We start from the raw sequence: 21,942 nt of genomic DNA, 5'->3' as shown, positions 1-21,942 counted from the left end.
ACTGAACTTCAGTTAACAAAAAAAAAGAAAATAATCAATTGGGCTCTTTCCCTTTTTCTTTCCCGCAAGTAGAGTATCAGAACATGTCAATTTTCTCGCCTCTGGTTAAAGTGAAGGTAGCTGGAACAGACTCTTCCATGTGCGTTGAAGTCGCTGTAGGCATTATCTGGTTGGCTGTTATAGCCTCCTACACATTCATTTTGGAGCTCAAATAGTTTGCGCTTAACAATAGTATCAAAAGAAAGAGCCACTTCATTTCCACATGCCAAATTACGAAACCAAATTAGGAAGCGAAAAAAGAATCCATCTCTAAAATTAAATCGCAATGAACACACTGCCAATATTTGAGCTACGCAGAGAAGTAAAAACAATAATTTGTTTAGCCAAAATAACTACTTAGTACATTTTGCCGCTGCCCTGCTGCAAGACAGCTCAATTACTTCCAGTGCAATCAAATTAAACAAAATTCTCCTACATTTTTATAGCACCAACACTGGTAAATGAAACGTGGTAAAAAAGAAATAAAATTGAATAGGGCATTTTATGTATTAGATTAGACCATTGCAGACTTTTAGATTTGTAGTGCAGCAGTAAGAAACACGCCAACTTATTCATCAACCAGCCAAAGCAAGCACCGACAGCAGGGATAGGATAAATCACACTTAAGCCTGAGGCTTATCCCACTTGAGGGGCTTGACGACCTCCCAGGTGAAGTCTGGGTCATCTCTTCCAAAGTGTCCATAGGCAGCTGTCTTCAAGAACCTGTTGCCTCCTCTCTTCAGGTCTAGGTTGATGGTCATCATTCCAGGTCTAAAGTCAAAATTCTCTTTCACAATCTTGAGAATCTCCTTGTCAGGAATCTTTCCTGTTCCATAGGTGTCCACAAAGACAGACAAAGGCTCAGGAACACCAATGGCATAGGAAACCTGCACGATACACCGGCGAGCAAGACCATTTGCTACAATACTCTTGGCTGCCTGCCTAACAATATAAGCACCGCTCCTGTCCACCTTGGTTGGGTCCTTTCCTGAAAAGGCACCACCACCATGGGCCCCCCAGCCACCATAGGTGTCAATAATGATCTTGCGTCCAGTTAGTCCTGCATCACCGTGAGGACCACCAATGACAAAACGACCAGATGGGTTAAGGTGGAAGATGGTCTTCTCATCAAGGTACTTCTCAGGGATGACAGCTTTGATGACATGTTCCTTGAGGTCAGCGGCAATCTCATCATTTGTGACAGTCTCATCGTGCTGGGTGGAGATGAGGACAGTGTGTACACGGACTGGGACCATTGCACCATTGTCATTGTAGTACTCGACAGTTACCTGAGTCTTTCCATCAGGTCTTAGCCATGGGCAGGTGCCATTCTTCCTAACCTCAGTAAGGCGAGCTCCAAGCTTGGTGGCCAGGACATGGCTCAATGGCATATACTCCGGCGTCTCATCAGTGGCATAACCAAACATATGGCCCTGGTCACCAGCACCAATCTCTTCTGGACGCTTGGTGAAATGGCCATGGACACCCTGAGCAATATCAGGGCTCTGCTGCTCAATGTTAACTAGGACCTTGCATTTGTCAGCATCAAGACCAACATCATCTGAGACAAATCCAATGTTGCGACATGTGTCACGAACTATCTTCTCATAATCAACCTTGGCCTTGGTGGTAATCTCTCCAAAGACCATGACCATGTTGGTCTTGGTGCATGTTTCACAGGCAACCTTGCTGTCAGGATCCTGCTCAAGACAAGCATCTAGCACCGCATCAGAGATCTGGTCACAGAGTTTGTCGGGGTGGCCCTCGTTCACAGATTCAGAGGTGAACAGAAAAGTCTCCATTTACTTGAGCTGCATAACACAAAGGCAGAATACACCTTAATAATAATGATGAAAAGCAACCCGTCAAATCTAAGCTTGCTGAGATTTATAAGAATATAGCAGAGAATAAAAGCAAACATATTTGCAAGATAAATATCTTCGAACTATATGAGAACAGTGAACAAAAGGGGAGAATCTTTTCACAGGATAATTGTTTTTCGATATCTTCAAAGTCTGCCATCCCAGAGGACCAATTAATGAATCATTGAAGGAACAACGACCAATTAGATTCTCATAGCACTAGAAGAATATAAAATCAGAACAGATCTAGAACTCAATAATGGACTGGATACTGATATTTTCACTGCATGGACACCCACATCCACTTCAATTGACGCGACAGTGTTGATTTAGCCATCCATGCCATGGAAATAGCATGTCCGTAATAGAATTCTCATCAGAAACTCAACTACATGTTATTTTTGAACAACATAAATGTCCTACAGACACGTCTAAATTACTCAAGGAGAAAGTACTAATTTCTAGCTGCGTCTCAGAAAGGACTAAATTACGAGTCCCATAATTGAGAAATACAAATGAACACCCACTAGATCTACACCAGACTGACGTAATGGTTGTGATTATATGCTATCTACATAGCCCCATCCAATGTGCAAAAATAAATAAATAAATAAAAACACAACCATCAAACTGGAAAATATCATCAGATCTGCTGTAACCTACTGAAAAACGTATAGAACACAGGTAAATTCCGACTATTAGACACCATAAATGACTCCTAGCATCCTAACACGTCACATTGAGAATAACTTCTACAAATAGTGCTCCAATGTCAAGCATAAGACTTCAAAATTTTAAATTCTCGTAGATCTTCAAATCTCCCAATACAAGTAACTAAAAGCTCTAATATCACACAAGCCAATATCAGACCTAAACACGTTCATGAAACTGACTGAAAAAGGCTATAACCAGCCAGATCTGTAGGCATTTAAGTCAAGACATGCTCAAATAAAAGCTCGTTAAAACTATAAACACCACGGGGAACAAAACCAGAAGCAATTGAGAACAGCAAAATAAGCAAGAACATAGAAAGAAAACAGGAAAATGGCATATAATTGATAGGAAGACTACAGATACAGACTAGCAGAAGGTACATGGAGTCAGAGATCTAGACCTTTGCGTCTCTCTAACCAGACCCCAAAAGAAGCGGTGATCCGAACGGCTTGATGATTCTCGCCCTTTGACAACCGCTATTTATAGACCAAACTCCATGGGGACTCCAAACCAGTAACCGGTTGGGGCGGTTAATATCTTTTTATTTATTAGAGGTTCTGCATCTGAGGGTTGGTAATTGATTTGGTGACAAATTATAGCGGTTGGATGCAGAATTTTAAGGCATGAATTTGGTTGGGGTTGGCAGGAAGGAGATATAGACATGTGTTTGGACGCGAGGAAAGTAACGAGGAAGGAAAATAAATAATAAAAATAAGAGGACGGGTTCACTTTTTTTTTTTTAGAGGCGAGAGGAAAATGGAAGAAAAGAAAAATATAAATTTTTTTTTTATTTATGTTTCTTTAAATTAAAAAAATAACGCGAGAGAGTAAATTTAGAGAAAAAGTTTAAATTTACCGTGTTTGAATTTTCTTTTTATTAATAAAATTGATTATCGTAAATTTTATTTTCAAATGCAAGTTTATAATTTATTTTAATTTATTTTCGTATTATATTAATAAATAGTATAAAATATTATATGAAAATATTAAAAACACACAAATTCAATGTTGCGAAAATGATTTAAATAATTAAATAAAAATAAAGATCAATAATTAAACTAAATAGTAATTACAGCATATATCTGATATTCTAGAATTGATTTTTGCTCTTCCTGTTTTGCCATTAAGACTTAAAATACTGTGTACATGGTAAAAAAATAAATAAATAAAGATGAATTTATATATATAAAAAAAAAGTATAAACCACATTATGCAATTGTTAAACGGGCTGCATCAATTAATAATTTGAAGCACAAATGGAAAGTACAAAGCTGTCCTTGTCTTATTTTGGAGTTGATATGGATATTTTTGATATATTAGGCAGCCGCCGACACTACAGTGCTTATCTTCCCCTTCTCCCTCTCCTCTCTTATTAAGGCAACTGTAAGGTTGTCGACAGTTATTTTTTTTATTAAATAAATCTTCTTTTTTAAAATAAATGTGTACATAAATTATAATTATTAAATTCAAATTAAAATCATTATAATTATGATAAAATTTCTTAATAGTAAATAAATTCACTTACTGAGATCTGAAGGATCATCTTATTTCATATATAACGATGATTTGATATATATACATATATAATATTTCTAAGGGAAGATTGCGGTAGCTTTCTCTAACCTACCTCCAGAGAGAGAAGAAGTTGGTAAGACAATTAATGTGAGGTTTGAAATGGTTTAGTAATCTTAATCGGGATTTATATATGTTTATTTATTTATTTTTATTATATTTGTGGTATCAGAAGAGAAGAACAATCAAGGAGCTATACGGAGTCTGAAAAAGCAGAATAAGAGGACTTAAAGGAATGATGGAGAGGTCAAAGAATAATTTCAGAGGAAAAAGTCTACAGGTCAGGACATGCAGATTCACGAGCAACCAGAAATAATTCAAACAAATTCAGCTGCTCAATCTCCACATAAGTTGACTTTCCTATATATTTTGTCCAATCTAATCAATTTTTAGTACATGTAATAAGCCATCACGCAATTAAGAAATATAATTAAAAATAAATTTTATTTAAAATTTTCCCAATACACACCCATTAAAATAAAATAAATAAATTATGTTATTAAATAGCAATAGATTTATAAGTTAACAAATAAAATATATCTAAAAAAATATATAGGAAATAATATTTAATTATTAAGAAATGAGAAAGGGGTTGGTTGAGTCGAGACTTGAGAGTTAAACCACTCCATTTGTGGAGTTTACGGGTCAAAATCAGACGGTGATCTAAGTTTGGCCACCAACCACATAGCCCAAATGAAATATAAAAAGATTACTAAATAATGATGACATATTTAAGGGAGAAGCTAAGCCAAAAGCCTGCCTATCAGAGAAGAGAAGACAATAGGCACGAAATGACGTGGCAACAACTACGGAAGTGGGGCAGTTGGGACTTGGGAAAGGTACGAAAAGACCAACAAGGATTTCCTAAAAGCTTGGGTAAACTGACACGTGTCTGTTGAACATGGTTGGTGGGATGACTTCTCCCTCACATTATAACTGAAACGTCTGTTCTAATGTTTACCTTTTATCAAAAATTAAATCACGTTTCTTTTTTTTTTCCAATTAGGCAAGTTTTATATAATAATATATATACATATGAATTAAGTTAGATTAAATAAATTATATTTTTTAATATAGTACTAAAAAGGTTTTGAAATGTTAATGATAAACACTAAACAACTATTAATTTATTATATTAGACGAGATAATTACTAATATTAACTTAAAATTAAAATTAAAATTTCATCTCCACATAGATTATTACCTTCCTGTATGGCAAGACAGAGAATAGTAACATTTTAAGGTCGTAAAAATTAAATGTAGAAACAGATAAAGAGAAACACAAGGATCCACAAGTGGGGATTGGTGAGTGGGAAAACAAATGCAATTAATTCATAAAATATACGGGAGGAGGTGGAGCAGCATCAGCATGCATTAATGAACTCGTACTTTTCAACTCATGATCTGTGCACAAAATAAATTCAGTGACAAGTGCCTCGCAATGGAATCATGTACTCTATGATTAATATACCTTCGTTCTTGTAAATAAAATAGAGGCATGACAAAAGCTTCATGATGTGATAATGTGAACTGAAGATGAAGACACTCGTGTTACGCCAATTCTCAACTTCACCAGCTGTCTAGGGCAACCGCGTTGCTGGGGGTATCCCTTGGTGAAGTCGGTGATTAATGGGAAACAACCTTATTTTCTCATTTACGTACGATTATAAATTAAAGGAAAAAATGTACTAGTTTTGATGATGAAACATGGTACATAAGTGGGAATTTCCAAAAATTACAATAAAGTTGCACGCCCAAGAAAAAAGAAAGAGCTTAAAATAGCTTTTACAGGTGTAAAAATCAATGTAGAACCCTCAAAAAGAACCTCAGTTTATTTTGGTTAACGTCCAATGGAGATTAGTCTCAGAATTTCGCCCAAACATAATTGTGCACATAACTGTAATATTACAAAATCAATTGTGGATCAGTAGAGAGCTTGGATTTGCAAGCAACCCAATTGAACCACTATGTAATTTGGTGCACCTCTTCTCACCGAGTCTGTGTCGGTGCCACATGAATGAGTAACACCATTATGGCTGCCAACAAGGTAGCATACGGATTAATAGGCGGCAGAACCTACCACATAATTAACTTTGTAGCATCCATGACTAAGATGCCAAGAACTCAACCATTTGCATTCCTCTTCCAGCAACCACAATTTCATACCGGTTACTGCATAAGACACGGAAAACCCACAAGTAGAACAATCATGTTATTTATCAGAATAACTGTAAAACGTTTGTATGAAAGGAGGTGTACTTCTTGAGATGCCAAACTCACCTTGCACAGGCTCTGGCACATAATGCTTCAGGTTCTGGAACACTGATGATTAAATGAGTTTGCTCAATCAATTTACGGTCATCCTTCAGAACCCAGCATCTGATTCGCTGATCAAGCCCAGTAGAAAACACCCATGTGCCGTCTGTCCAAACACCTTTATGAAACAAAAACCAATGACAATATGTCAGTAGCCATAAAAGATGCTTTCACAAATTCCTTCAGAGAAGACCTTGCTCATTCTTCCCACAGGGTTCAAATATCTTAACAACTGTTAGCAAGTACTTTGAAAGGGAAATAGGAAAACAGTGCATTAGATATAATTGATTATCAAACAGGAAATAGTAGAAAACCATTTATATCCCCTTAAAATATAGACCAGTTAATTATGTGTTCAAGGATATCAGCAGCAACTAATAGTTGGGACAGGAAGCAAGTTTCTTAACCAAAATGCAATAACAAGAATTGATTAGCTGTAAGGGTGTCAACCTGAAGATTAATTGTGGCACAAGACATCAAACACATCAAGGAAACTACTATAAACATAGCAAGGAAGTAAGCATGACTTCACCTTTTATGGCAGAGCTATGAGCTGAGGTGATTCTATCATGATATAAAAATCTGATTCTGTACTTCTTGATTGGAACTTCACTAGAATGAACAGAATCCTTTATGGCAATCTCAGAATCCTTGCCTCTTGAAAACAGTGACAAATCAAATTTGAGACAGTGAAGGGCTTGATCATCACCCCCACTTATCAAACTGAACAAAACACCAGTGTCATTATTTCTGGGGTCTTGTATGTTTGAAACATGGAGACAATTTACACCAGATTGGTGAATATTATGGAGAACATCTAGAGGCTGTATTTCACTTATCTCAGGTGTGATATTAACATTATCCGTTTCTGCATCAAGAGGAGGTTTATTATGCATAGTTTGAGAACAAAATGTTGTGCAGCTTTCAGCATCACTTGTTGATGCTCTGGCCGTTGACCGGTTATCCAAATTGCAGCTAGTCCTATCCTCAGTCTTAGGAGCAAGTAAATCATCAGCTACCTTTTGCTTAGACATGCTACTTTTTAGTGATCTCCACCATCGTCCACCCTGACTTCCTCTTCCTGTACGTGGCCGTGTCTGACAATTTATGAGCTTTTTTACGTCAAGAGCTGACAACTGCCTCATAAAATATGCAATGCTGTCCGTCAGATCCCAAAAAGCAATGCTCCCATCGGTTGCTCCACTTATGAGGATGTACACTTCTCCCATCCAAGTGGGTTCTGTGAATCAAGGGCATGATTAGGAAATTAACAACTCCAGGCAGGATACTAATGGCAGAAAAATTCAAATATGCCATACCTCCATGCAGGTGTGTAGGAATAATGACATGCTGCAATGACAAGACAGGTGATAACAGAGGGACCAATAAAGCAACATCAAACCTGTAACAAGTTAAAAGAAAGAGCAAATTCAAGTTAGTGAATAAGAAGATAGTTGCAAATCATTTTTAGTAAATCAAATTAAAAACTGTCATCACAAGTACCATAACCGGTGTGGTAAAACAAGAGCTCGTAATGCGAGTGTGGCATCTGAACAAGCAACAGCAATAAAACAGACCGTTAACCTGAAAGGGAGGAAAAAAAAAGCAATGAAAATTTAGATTAGACAAGCATCTCTAGAAATGCCACTAAGAGAAGATGAATGCACTTCTATCTCACCTGGAACCAGTACACTTCACAAGAAAAGAAGTAACAGCCAAGTATCTCCAGTCATCTTCAACTTTATCATCAAGCAAACTTTCTGACTCTGTCTCACCCTTGTCTTGTAAATGCGAGAGAGATTTTACATCCTTTTTCATGATAACAACATTTTCAGTCATTCCCCTTATTTTGTCAATACTTTTGGTTTTCCAATGAGTACTGGAATTTTTGGTTGGCATGTCAGTGGAAAGCCACTTGAATGACATTGATGAAGAATCATTTATACAAGGTATATCTCCATTTTCGTTCTTGTCCTTTTCTCGTCCAATAAGTGGATTTCTCTTCTTTTCTTGCATCCTATTTCTTAGTAGCCAAGACGTTAGGACCCGCTTTGCACCAACGGAGATTAGTAAAAATGGATTAGCTCTGTCTTCTGCAAAAGCACTTTGGTTATTTCTCCAGTCAGATAAGTTGGTCATATCTGAAGGCATCATGTGCATCTTTGACACAAAACATATTGATCTCACTGCTGATCCACCAACATGCTCCCCAAGCAATTTTGATGTAGACCAGCTCTCAACTCCAGGAGCATATCTATATCCAGAACCCAATACAAAATTAGTTGCCCACGGATCCAAGTGATTGCTAAATTTATTGTCTTGTAAAAATAGAGTGAAGAGTGATAGTTGGTAGAAAAGTAGGAAGGAGGGGAGGATGAAAATGGGAGAATGAAGTTCACACCAATATCCAAATTCCGCATAAAAGGAAGCATAAGCGTTGCAGCATTTTGCCACCATCACAAGTTATCAATTAGAAATGAAACTAACAGTGTCAAATAAAGTAAACAAGTACTAACTATTGCATACCTAGTCAACCTCACAGTTCCATCTTCACACCCAGTAGCAACCCAACTGCATTTATCAAAAAGACCACACTTCCCAATTGCTTCAGTGGGCACATTTTCATATACAAAGCACAAGGAATGCATTTCTCTCCCGTGAAACTGGATATGCAAACTCTGGGGAAATATCTTCATCTCACTTTTTGGTATCCGTTGTCGATGAATATATATTACTTCATCCTTAGATGGTCAAAAGAAGGAATATTTAGCAAGAAACACATAAGTTTACAAAGATAACAGGTGAAATGACGAAGCAATAAACCATGAACTACAAAAGCATTTAAACGCTGCCAATTAACACATTTTGTCTCAAGATCCTTATAGATGCTTTTTTGATGGTATAAAGTTACATATTTGATTGCCTTTTTTTTTTTTGCACTAGTTACTGAAGGTTGTTAATAAATAAAAAAAAAAAGTAAACTCATGGACACAATGCATTACTTTAATGCATTTACACTCATTAATTAGTCATATATTTTTTGCATTTTAACCAAGTCCTTGAATATTTATTCCCTAAATGCATTAGTAAAACTTTGAAAGTTCCACTTCAAGACAGGCTTCAGTCACAATTAGGAGTTTTGCCACACCTGCAAAAAGAAATATATATTGCAACACAACATAATGATGAGAACAAAGTAATTATTATTTGTCATCAAGGTTAATCAGTTGCATGATTGCGTAATTACATAATAGTTCTAACCTCTAGACAAGTCAAACATTGAGACAGTTACACCCAGGGGCATAGGATTTAAAAGTATGTCTCCTGAAGTTTTTCAGGAAAGAATGTTCAAATAACACAAAAGAAAGAAAAATACCTTAACGTATGCAAAATAGGATTCCATCTCTGGTATATCACTAAGATAATAAGAATGAGGACGTCGCCATCCACCACAAGGAATTTGTAAAACCTGCCCCAAGCATGCTCAAACATCAAAGTACTATCCCATGCAACATCTGTATCACTTGGCGGGACGGAAGCGTAGGAATGGCAGTATTACCTTTGCCTCAGTTGTAAGGTTCCAGATTATGAAATCTGTTGAAGCAAAACCAATTGCATAGCCACAATTTGCTAAATCATAAGGGTAACTGTTATTGTTAGATAGAGATTGAATCAAGCTCAATCCTTTCACTTGTTTCATCCCTATAAACTCCCAACTTTGTTGATCTTGGTCATATTCAAAATAGCATAGGCAACCATCTCCACCAGTCTGCACAAAGAAGCAATATAGTAAAAAGTTCTACAGGGGAGGCCTTCAAAAACACATTTGCATATGACATCTGCAAGCAAGCAAACATGCATAAAGAATACATATCTCTGTCACCGAGTCTGATACAGCAGAGCAACAAAGAGGAAGAGCCAAGGACACGCGGATAACCTACTCTAGAAGATCACAGAAGAATCAAGAATAATTTCAGGGAGCAGAGTTTGTAATGCATGAGCATGTCACGTGCGTGGACACCAGCAACTATAAATAGTAGGGAGGGAATCTAATGTATCGTGTGTTTTCCTTGGGAATATTGGGAGCTGGAAATTATTTTAGTTCTTCTTTAGAGAAACCTGTTTGGCTTGTATTTTGGTTTACTAAACTCAATACAATTCCCTCTTTGCACAATTTCCTGCTTGACTTATTTCTTTGAGCTGTTGTTTCTGGTTTAAATTCCTTTCTCTATCAAATTGGTCAGACCTATCGGATAGAGTCCATATCCTAAAGCAAACAAAAGAAATGCCAATCCTGTTGCTTTTGAAAGACCACAGAACAAATTTTCCCCTTTAAGATGACCAATTTCCTAATGGATATATTTTGCTTTTCTTCCAGTGAGGGTGTGAGGAAGTATGAACAGAATATCACAATAATGTACTAATGCTAGAAAACTTGTAAAGTTTCAGTTATTATATTCATGTTTAAACACTAGAGTTTTGATCATACCGAGCAGATTTCAATCTCATTGGAGCTTAACTTGGATATGCAAATGCTAGATACAGTTGATATTCCATGAGCCCCTTTAAAGTAAGTCAGCGGAAATATTTTTGTTTCAGGTGCAGCAGGTGTGTAGAGCAACAAGCCCTTGGACAAAGGAAAAAGAATCAGATTTCCACGAAGATCCCCACAAACCAGAACCTGCAAAATTCAGCTATAATGAGCATCAGTACAGCAGATGGGATCAATCCAGCATAAAGATTTCACTTTGTGGTCTAGAAGCAGAAAAAAAATACATATAAACTTCGCATGATCAAGAGAACTTTTTTGTTATACTGTTTATGATGGCAAATAATGGATCTAGATTTGCAGTTCAAAACAATTTTTGCACATCTTCATAATCCTCAAACTTGTTTAAGATTTACAAAACAACATGATGTGAGAGATAGATAGATAGATAGAGAGAGAGAGAGAGAGATAGACCTCATCCTCAGAAGACACGTCTAAACACATTATCCGAATTCCAAAACATGATGTGAATTCAGCTACAAGGGACACATCAATGGTTCTTGCACAAGAGTGGGAAACAAAGGATAGAGAATCATTTAACTTCCACAGCTTCAAAACTCCTCTAGGATCAGCAGTAAAGATGAACCTACACATCAGAGATTGATGATCTCAAATATCTTTTCAGTTAGAACAAAGTGAGATTGTGATGTCACTCACTAGCAAAAGAAACAGTATATGTAACAACAGTGGTGATGCAGAATCAGATTGTGATAGATTGCAACAGCAAGAAAACTGAAATTTTAATGAGTTTAGACAAAAAGTTAAACAAGATGTGTAATGATATTAAACTCTCTCAATATCTAAAATAAATAGCGGTTGGCCAGAATACTCAAAATGGTTTTATCCACACTTCCCCCCCTCTCCCCTTGGTGTCAAATACTATCCAAAATGGTACTGATCCACTGGAAATAGAAAATCACAGCAATGAATCAGTAAACAAAATATGGTCCTCTGTTTTTCCAACATACATCAGTCATTATTTAAACACAGTAACAGTTAAAAATAATAACTGCATCCAAGTTAAAGTCAGCCGTGGAATGTGTCCATATAGAGATATATCAAACACAGTAACAGTTAAAAAAAAAGCATTTTTATCATAATAGCATATGTGTAACCACTACCTATGTCCCAATGCCTTGGACCAATAGGTCCCTAACAGTTGTCTCTCTTTTCCAGCTGACCAAGTCAAAGTGAAGTCTGCATCAGGAGTTTCAGCATTATCCATAACTCTAACAACTGTCATATTTCCTTTGCCATCCCCCAAAGCAACCCAGTCAACAAGACTACAGGACTGCCTGGGCAAGTTTTCAGTAAGCAAATCCATACAAACGATTGGTACCTTCTCACTGACCTCGACAAGTTTAGTCCATTTCACACTTTGGGTTTGAAGTTTGGCATGATATAGATAACCATTGTTTGTGGCAACATAAAGGACATCTCCACATGTGAAATGCAAGCAACGTATGTATTCACTTTTACTGCAGCAAAAACAGCCAGGATTGCCAATGAAATGTTGACATTAAATACAAAGTTAGCAAATGAAGCAAACACCAATAGAACAAAACAGACACTAAGGTTTGGAGGTATATGAGGCAGAGTGGACCAACTTTGGTTCGGTTTGACCACAAAGATGTCCCAATACCTACCACATTGAAATTCCATCAACACCTAAATAATAGAACAATTATTAACCAGTTTTTGGATCTTTCAGAAGACCAAAAGCATATCATGGCCTGGGACATCTTTAACAATGAGGCAAAGGTTTTACCCATTTATAATCACCCAACGAAGGTGTAACACAAAAACATTATCTAGAAAGACCAGATCTTCATCAGCAGATGGTTATATCACTTTTACTGTCAACTTAAAAAGCAGATGCTTTGTCGACTGTCGACAAGGGAAATTAAGTTCTATATTGGCCAAGAGGAACTTCAGAGTTACCTGTCCATGAGACCAACATTCTCAGATGAATTTGGGAGTTGACTAGTAAATATATCTGTCCTATCAATGAACTTTGGTTCAATTTGTCCTTCCAAGCTCTGGGGAAAAGAAGCAGGCAGTTGATGCACTTTGATTGCAGAGTCAAATCCAGCAGTAATGAGAAGTGAAGAGTTTGGATCATACAAACATCTCCATATGCCTCTTCCTCTGCATATTATCAATCCATAATTAGTCCTCTAGAAATTGAATGACTATTTGAAATATTTCATTAGTTTGTAATATAATCCCATATTTCATTGTTATTTTATTAAAATTAACCAAAGATGCTAGATTGACATAGATTATGGCAAAAATAGCAAAGTATGAGTTATATGGAGTACTTGTAACTCCAAACCAGGGTAGGAGTTACCACATTATAAGCAAGAAAAAAAAAGCAGAATGGAGAAAATTTTTGGAATAAAAAAATAACCACCTTAGGCTTAGTTCCTGACGTCAGACTTCTTTTATAGAAAAAGAAGAAGATGATAACGATGATTATGGTCATAACAATGATGAAAACAACAGTAACAGTAATAATAATAAAATCCATGTAGTGCAGTCCACCCATAAGAAATGGATAACTTGGGGAAAAACCAATATGACATTGGTCAAATGCCTTACCAGTAATAATGAAGAGAAAAGAGAAAAACTGCTTTAGAGAACTGAGGACATGAACTGAAATTTCTTGCAGAGATTGTAGCTCTATTATGCCCACAAGTTGCATATTTTATAAAAAATAATTTAACAATTCCTCTTATATAACTCAGATGCTTCAGATCTTATGCCATAAAATTTGAAAGTTGAACAAATACCACAAAACAAGAACTCAACTTTCAAAAGAAAAAGAAGATATGAGAAAACCCTATTGCAACTTACATATGCTCCTTGATCAAGTTGAGCTGTTTGCCATCCAATCCCCATATACGGCAAGTGCAATCCTCACCAGCAGTGACAATTAACTAAAGAAAGACATGGAAGAGAGACTCAGTTACAAATAAATTGCTTAAACCTATGATACACAAATCATGTATTAGTGTAGAGTTAATCTTTTGTCTAGTACTAAAGATTAATAACAAAAACATGACTATAACATAAATCTGCCAAATTCAGCATAATATGCTGGCACTACCATAAGCCTAGACCAAGCACTTTCACAAGAATTAGTTGCAAATGACAGGAGAACCTGTAATTAATTAAAAATGCATTAAAGAAAACCAAATCTGCATCACCCCTCTAGCTCCCATGGAGTGCCACTTGATGAAAATTGAAGGCCCACTTGATGAAAAAGCATTGCACATAAATAAATAAAGAATTTAGAATTCTGTCAATTGAGAATAAACTACAGATGGATGACAGCATAACCAGTTATTGGACGCATGTTGTTGCTTTAATCATAAATTTGATTATCATCTATCATGGAAGTTGGAACATCTAGTAATATGATGAAAGTTATCTTTAAGCAAAATTACTATCACTTGTTATGGAAGGCCAAAAAAAAAAAATCCAATCACATTGCTAGCTACAATGAGGAGATCATAAGGAATCATACTAATTATAAGATGCAACATGAAGATATAACCATTGAAAAGAATTTTTGACAATAAATATTTTTTAATTGAATTGTCTAACATATTTAAAGAGCTGGACTATAGAAATAATTCATAAAGCATGAAAAACATTATAATGAAACTATTGTACAATAACTGTAAACCAGTGATAATAAATTTTCATTCTTTTTTAATTATTAATAATTTTTTCACATACATGTAGGAAGATTATTGTATGAACACAGGTAAACCAAGAATTCATCAAACTTACAGAATCAGAGATACAGCAGTCCCAAACCCTAGCATTATGACCAAATAAAATAGGGCCAGCAGTTTCCACTTCTTGGTTATCAGAATTTTTTTGTTCAGCCTTAACTGCCCAGATACGAGCACTGTACCAATGAGGGAACTGTATAATTGTGTCCAATAACTACATAAAAAAATTCTAAATGTGTTAAGATTTAGTGAACTTCTTCACCTTCGATCATCAGAGACTGAGACCAGTTTGGATCCATCAGAGGACCATACTATGCGAAATATTGAACCCTCGTGACCTATAAGTCTGCTAATATGGACTGCTTTATGCTGCTGGCAGTGAAGATGGAAATCCTTGAAACGTGAATTCTTCAAAGGCATGTCATCTTCCAAGGTACTTGTCAAAGGTAGAGCTCCATGCTGAAGAACCACTTTCCAAATAATGATCTGTCCTAACCCAAATAAAAACAATCATCTAACTAGTCGATCCAACTGGACAGTGTAACAAATGCTAACAGGATAAATTTAGAGGAGTTAAATCAAGCATTCCACCTCGTTGTATATGGTACCAGAAGCAATTCGTAGAGCTTCCAGATTGTCTCCCCACAATCGCATGGAATACAGAAGGCATCTTTCTACAGTTCCCAAAAAAAAGAAGAAAAAGGCAACATGATCAAATGGAAAAAAAAAAAAAAAAAAAAAAGAATAAGTTATCCATAGTCTTGATACGAAAAACTCACCTGGAGATTGGACTCTAAGAATAACACTAGACCTTGAGATATCCCAGATATGGACAGAGTTATCGCTACATCCGATGGCAAGGCAATGGCTTCCCTCCTCATGTGAAGTGTCTGCGTGGTTCTATCTCGATACAACAAACAAATTAACAACCAACAGCATTTGGAAATAAACTAAGTAAGAGATTAAGTGATGAAACCACAAGAATTATACCTGCAAGAAGAGAACATCCAAGACCCAGTGGCTAAACCTGGGTAAGGAGTGAAGTAAAACTAAATCTACACAAACTTGTGGTTGATTTTGGGACTTCAGTGCTATTTCAATATATAAGTTGAACAGTTTCACTCTCTTTTCACCAAAGACAACAACTTTGAAAGCAAGCCTCGAAGAAGAAGATCCTTCTGGGTAGTCAACGAAGCCACAAGTGATTCCATGCACACGAATTCCTTGAAACACTTGAAACGATTCTATTATCTTTACTGCTTCTAAATCATAAAGCAGCATTTGAGAACCTGTGCCTGCATGAAAGAAGAAGCAGGAGTATATGAATAGAAAGATAATATAAAAATCTCAAATTTTACGAATGTGTAAACAGGATCTCAAATTAGTAAAGCAGTAGCGTGGAAGAGTACCAGCAAGGAGATAAGGATGAGAAGAGAGGTGAGAAGGTAGGTGAAGGAAACAAAGAGCGGAGATTTCGCCAAGGTAATGCCCACTTCGAAGCTGCCACTTCTCTTGCTGCTCCATCATGGCTGCCGTTTCCTTTGTGATCGACTGCAAATTCTGCTGTGACATAACCTGAGGGTTTAGCGGGGGTTGAGGTCGTTGAGTTTAACGATGGGGTTGTATATGAATAAGGGCCTATGATTTAATGGGCCGAAAAAGCTAGAATTCTTCGGATGGGATTGGGCTGGTTCTTTCTTCTTCGTCTTGCGGCTTCTGTTCTCACACGGCACACCTAATCATTTTTTTTTTAATCATTAAGTATCGTGTTTCGTGTTCTTCCTATTTACCCTCTCCCTCTCTCTCTCTCTCGATCACTTCGAGACATACCGATTGAGAATGGGGAAGGCCAAGTCATTCAAGGACGAGTTCACTTCCGGTTTGTTTTTTTTTCCCTATAATCTTCTTCTTCTTCGACTCCTTTTCTCTTTTTTTCTGTTGATTCTTCACAATCAGAGAGTTATTTGGATTTGCATTCATTATCTGCTTGTATATGAAAGAATATTTCTCAAGTTTTCTTCTCTCATATCAATAAGTTTATTGCAGAGCAAAGACTCGAAGAATCACGCGATATTATTGCCAAATACCCAGACAGAGTTCCTGTAAGTTCTCAACAATCGACTCTTAGTTATTCTTCATTTCTGTTTTCAATTGATCATATTTTAGCTCTGCCAATGAAATTTCAAGTTTGGATCTTAGTGTCCATTACTGCTATCCTTGTGTTGGCTTAAATGATTTATTTGCATATTTCTTATCAACATGATGTTAGTTGGTGTTGATTTTCAAAAATATATTTCTGCAATATCGGGTATGTTGAAGTTGGTTTTATTTCTTAGTATTTTTCCAATTAAATATGTTATCATGCTATATTAGTTCCTCTAGTTCTAGCATTTGCCAAAGCCAGGTCATCTTAAAGGAGGACTCCTTAAGGTTTTGGGTTTTTGAGACATTTGCCTTCCAAATTCCAGCTCTCTTTAACTATGCATTCTGGTGTGGTGAAAATTTTGGAATGAAAAAGCTTCAACGAAAGGTTTTTTTCTTTTTCTTTTTTTTTTTTCCAATTAAAATGAAAGTTTGATGACCTTTTTCTATTAACTTGCATAGTTTTTCGAGATAATTTGCAAGCCTAGCATTTGTCATGCCTCTCATAGAGTACACTTACTGGCTTGAGGAGGAGCTAGGTACCACTATTCTAGCTGGCAAAGCAAATTTATATAAATTTGTATGCGAATGGCATAGCTATCATTGTATGGTTGATTTGTTTTCTTGTTTTGAGCTATGGGTTTGATTCTTGCGGAGTGCATTGGACATTGGAAATCACTGAACTATTTGCAGCTGTTTTGTTCTCTATTTTACATTATTATTTTGATGTTGTTTTTTATCTTGAAGGTAATTGTTGAGAGGTATTGCAAAACTGACCTTCCTGAAATGGAAAAGAAGAAGTAAGTTTCGGTTTCAACTTCAGTTATTTAATGGTGAAAAGCTAACATTACTGGAAAATTATGTAATTTTTCACCCATAAGAGTGTTGAATTTAGAGCTATAAACTATAGTATTGCGTGATTAAGAGGGTTGAATATCTCTTTTAGTAGCAGTAAAAATGGCACTCACGAACAACCTGAGTCCGGATTCCTGAGTCCTGAGGCATGAGGTTTCTGTGAAAAATAGGACACTTGCAAACTTGAATTTCTGTAATGACATCAAAGATGTGAATATACAGCTGATTGAAGTCCTATTGCACGGGCGAGTATGCCTCAATGACTGTCTTTTGGCATCCATTCAATAAAAGGCTCCAACGACTGAAAACAAGAACCGTGTCTTAGAAGTCTTTTTTAAGGGGATCTACACTTTTAGAGGGTTCTTGATTTGAAAAGTCATAAAGAATCATGTCTTTGGACGATTTTATGGGAAAAAAAAAATTAGAAGAAGAAGAAAATTACTTTTTCGTCCGTGAGGTATGCATAATCAACGGATTTGTTTCTTTATTTTTAGAACTCAGTACTTCAGTTCCCTGAAGTTTGATTCTGTCCTAGGTCCCTCCGTAAAAAGAAATTCTGTTAAGTTAGTGATTTAAGCCTAATCAAAGGAAAGAGAGTAAAATACCCTTATCCTCCTTTTCTCTTCTACCGTTTCTCATCTCCCTACCATTTCTCATCTCCCTACCATTTCCCCTTCTTTCCTCAAGTCAATCTCTCCCCTCCATTCTTTCTTAGTCGTCGTCGGCCCGTCAATGCCACCACCGAAGGAGAATTCCTCGTCATTGCTACCACTGAAGGAACAACCCTCCTTGTCGCTAAGAAGAAGCTTTCCTCATTGTCTCCACGGCCTTCATTGTGGCCATGAAAAATCCCTCATCATCGTCGCATGGCTGCTCGAAGAAGCTCTCCTCATCATCTTGTTGTCTTAGTCAAAGCTGTGAAGTCATGTCATCTTGTTGCCTTCGTCGAACTGCAAAGTCTCGTCGTTACCGCTCATTGCCTTCATCAAAGCCTTGAAGAAGCTCTCATCATCGCTGCAAGTGGGAGGCGCAGCTAGTGGCAGGCGACGGGAACAGCGAGCAAACGGGCGACAACACGATGATAATGGATGGCTAACGATCGAGGATGAATGAAATCAAATGGATGAATGAGCACTCAGAGGGACATCATCGAGCAAGAATGGCGTGAAGGACTTTTGAGTTTGACGAAATTAAATTTGATTGAAGTGTTGGATTCTGAAAATGGTACTTCAGTCATTTTTTCTGTCATTGACGGCATTTTTTACGGAGTGGTCTCTAATTTTGACGGAATTAAATTTTAAGTATTGAAGTGTTGCATATTAAAAGTAGGGAAATAAATCCGTTAATTATGATATACCTTAGAGATGAAAAATTAATTTTTCCAAAAAAAAATTGAAAGAATCCACTCTACTTAATTTTGCAATATGGTGCTGGATTGTGAGATGCAGAGATGGTCAGTAGGTGTCAGCCCAGATCACATTATTGTAACCTGCAGCATTTTATATTGAATCTCTGGTTATTTGAGTGTGGTGCATGTTGATTAAATGTTCCATAATTATGTATTCTTTCCATTTATATCAATTAATAGTCAACATATTTCTTCTCTCGTTGTCTTATATTGTAGATTTCTGGTTCCTCGAGACATGTCTGTAGGGCAATTCATTCATGTACTAAATATCAGGCTTCGTTTGACACCTGGAAAAGCGCTTTTTGTGTTCGTCAAGAATACCTTGCCTCAGACAGGTGAACTTGCTGTCATATATTATGTATAACTACATGAAATTCTTTTGCATGAAAAACTTTTTAATAATTTTCCGAAATGTTGTGTTGTGTAATGATCTGCAGCTACTCTAATGAACTCTGTCTATGAATCCTTCAAGGACGAGGATGGATTTCTGTACATGTGTTACAGCAGTGAGAAGACCTTCGGTCATGCTACTACTTCGTATCTGCAACCTTAAACCATTAAAAATTGTTGTACAATCTTGCAATTCTCACTATAGCCTATCACCTAGTACTGCTATGTGCATCTGGTATCTGAGGTCATCATTCATGCTGTAAATGCTTTCCATGTAATTATCTGATATTGTCCCAAAGCAAATAAAAGAAGAATTCTATTCTTTTACCTTGTCTTCCTTTTGGAAAAGGCCTAATAGTACATAAAATTCAAGCCCTTTCGAGTTTTAGCACAAGTGACCATATTTTTTAAATTTAAAGAAGTTTTTGTCGGATTAAGAATCTAATTTAGGTGAATTAGTCTCATTCTAAGTGGCAGCGATATGTTTTTTTTATTATTAAAGGCAGGTCTTAATTTCCACTTGTTATTTTATTTCCACTTGTTATTTTAAATAGTGAGATCCAGAAAGAAAGAGGTAGGCTCAACAGAAAGAGGTAGGCCTTTCTGTTAGACTAAACAGGATATTAAGTCCCTTTGTTGCAACATTTGTCCTAGCCAATAAGCAGTATTTTAGAATTAGAGAGCCATGTTTATAGCTCATGATCAAATAGGGTGGTTCGGGGCATAATCCTTGCTGAGCTTGGCGAAGGAGTTAAATAACACATGTGATTGTTTTAGTGGGGCGGTAGGGTTAGAAAATGGGAGCTGTGTTCATTTTTTAGTAGAGTTCAGATTGTTTAGGATATTTCCGATATGGTTGTTGCCGCAATTGACCATATAAATTTTAGTTGGTATGGTAAAAATGAGAACTCCAATGACGAAAAAATCTCTTTCGTTCCCACAGATAGCTCCAATTGATAGCTTGAGATCCAAAAAGAGATATACTCAAGATATATTTTGGTAAGTTTAGTTTGATTTATATTTTTTTTGCTTCCTTTTTTTTTTTTCCTTTTGTCATCTAGTGACGCATAACTTATACTATATCATTTTCCATACGCACCTTTTTATCACAGCCACGTTGGCTGTACATATGGATATACTATATCCTTTCCCATAGACGGCCATTCAATTCCCTCCGACACCTTATGGACACGATCCAGGATATATAGGGGTATATTGCCCCATTAACCCATCAAGTCAGTTTGAGTTGATCTCCCTCTAATAGGTCTGAGTGCTGCTCTGTCCGGCCTAATTATCTAAAGTCAGGACCGCGCTAGTAGATGGAACCACATAGCGGGTTTTAATGAGGTTACGGTCTGACCTTCCTACATGGCCCAATAGTTATCAAAATACTAAGATGAATAATTTTCTATTCAACATTCTATTTGATTTGATTTTTTTAATTAAAATTCAAAATAATCAAATTAAACTAATTTTTAAATTTTTATTTTTTTATGTTGTATACAAACAAAAAGTATCCTAATTCTAATTCATTACTCATCTCATCTAATTTACCTCTATTGTCGCCCCTTTTATCTTCTGCTTATCTCATCTAATTTACCTCTATTGTCGCCCCTCTTATTTTCTACTTATGACGGTGATTTGAATACAAGTATAATTATTATACTTCATGTATGCCTCCATCAAGAGACAATCGGAGGAGTAGTTGTTCCGTTGAGCAGTCCAACAAGGATCGACAATAAAAGCAAACTCTATTCATGAATGAGAAATTTTGAAAGAGGAATTTCAAACCTTTGGGATGGCCACTAACAATATTTGAAAGAGGATCATCTTTAGGCGAGCATGGTCTCCTTTCAAAAATTATTAAAAGGTATCAAATATCTAAGTATATCAGTGTTACCTTATAGTCCTCATCATCAATGTTAGTTTTGTAAGTTTTTTTCTTTCTTCTCTCTTTTTTTCTATTTGTAATTGAGTTATTTCACATTTTAAAAGAAGTTTGATAAAATTATTGTATAATTGATTTATTTCACATCTTGAAGGAAGTTTGATGAAATTATTGAATTAAAATGAAATTTTAAAATGTTATTATAATTGATTTAAAATTAAAATTTAAGAAATCAAGGAGGGAATAAATTGAAAATGCATAATTTTAATTGAGCACAGTTCTTTAACATCAAGTTTGATTGTTATAAACTAAACTAAATAATTCTATTAGATTTAATTTGGATCTTCTCTAGTTTTAATTTAATTTCAGCTAAAATTTTATATAATCAATTTTTTATAAAAAAAATAAACTCATCTCTAATACTTCTTCCGTATAAACTAAATAATTCTCGTAGATTTAATTTG

General features: G+C 36.1%; 3 protein-coding genes across 4 annotated transcripts; 1 reads left to right on the top strand and 2 right to left on the bottom strand.

Moving 5' to 3' along the window:
* Nucleotides 1-358: 358 nt before the first annotated feature.
* On the bottom strand, nucleotides 359-3,173 carry LOC110615129 (S-adenosylmethionine synthase 1). Its single transcript, XM_021756843.2, has 2 exons — nucleotides 3,016-3,173; nucleotides 359-1,850 (listed from the first exon to the last, which is right to left on the bottom strand). The coding sequence occupies exon 2, from the start codon at nucleotides 1,839-1,841 to the stop codon at nucleotides 663-665; it is 1,179 nt and encodes a 392-aa protein (XP_021612535.1). The 5' UTR covers nucleotides 1,842-1,850; nucleotides 3,016-3,173; the 3' UTR covers nucleotides 359-662.
* A 2,685-nt stretch (nucleotides 3,174-5,858) lies between these two features.
* Nucleotides 5,859-16,367, bottom strand: LOC110615128. Of its 2 annotated transcripts, XM_021756842.2 has the most exons (20): nucleotides 16,205-16,367; nucleotides 15,786-16,090; nucleotides 15,575-15,695; nucleotides 15,387-15,469; nucleotides 15,058-15,281; nucleotides 14,851-14,971; nucleotides 13,909-13,991; nucleotides 12,994-13,200; nucleotides 12,174-12,530; nucleotides 11,467-11,638; nucleotides 10,993-11,184; nucleotides 10,063-10,272; nucleotides 9,880-9,972; nucleotides 9,030-9,244; nucleotides 8,182-8,757; nucleotides 8,007-8,087; nucleotides 7,823-7,905; nucleotides 7,036-7,743; nucleotides 6,468-6,621; nucleotides 5,859-6,359 (listed from the first exon to the last, which is right to left on the bottom strand). In XM_021756842.2, the coding sequence occupies exons 1-20, from the start codon at nucleotides 16,365-16,367 to the stop codon at nucleotides 6,296-6,298; spliced, it is 4,212 nt and encodes a 1,403-aa protein (XP_021612534.1). In that variant the 3' UTR covers nucleotides 5,859-6,295. The 2 variants fall into 2 exon arrangements, with proteins under 2 accessions (XP_021612534.1, XP_043813050.1); XM_043957115.1 differs by lacking the exon at nucleotides 16,205-16,367 and having other exon boundaries at nucleotides 15,058-15,286; nucleotides 15,786-15,807.
* Nucleotides 16,368-16,532: 165 nt separating this feature from the next.
* Nucleotides 16,533-19,917, top strand: LOC110615130 (autophagy-related protein 8i). Its single transcript, XM_021756844.2, has 5 exons — nucleotides 16,533-16,674; nucleotides 16,842-16,897; nucleotides 17,685-17,737; nucleotides 19,417-19,535; nucleotides 19,638-19,917. The coding sequence occupies exons 1-5, from the start codon at nucleotides 16,635-16,637 to the stop codon at nucleotides 19,751-19,753; spliced, it is 384 nt and encodes a 127-aa protein (XP_021612536.1). The 5' UTR covers nucleotides 16,533-16,634; the 3' UTR covers nucleotides 19,754-19,917.
* Nucleotides 19,918-21,942: the final 2,025 nt, after the last annotated feature.

The sequence above is a fragment of the Manihot esculenta genome, chromosome 5 (assembly GCF_001659605.2).
Source record: "Manihot esculenta cultivar AM560-2 chromosome 5, M.esculenta_v8, whole genome shotgun sequence".
Taxonomy (NCBI): Eukaryota; Viridiplantae; Streptophyta; class Magnoliopsida; order Malpighiales; family Euphorbiaceae; genus Manihot; species Manihot esculenta.
This window is presented reverse-complemented; position numbering and strand designations above follow the sequence as displayed.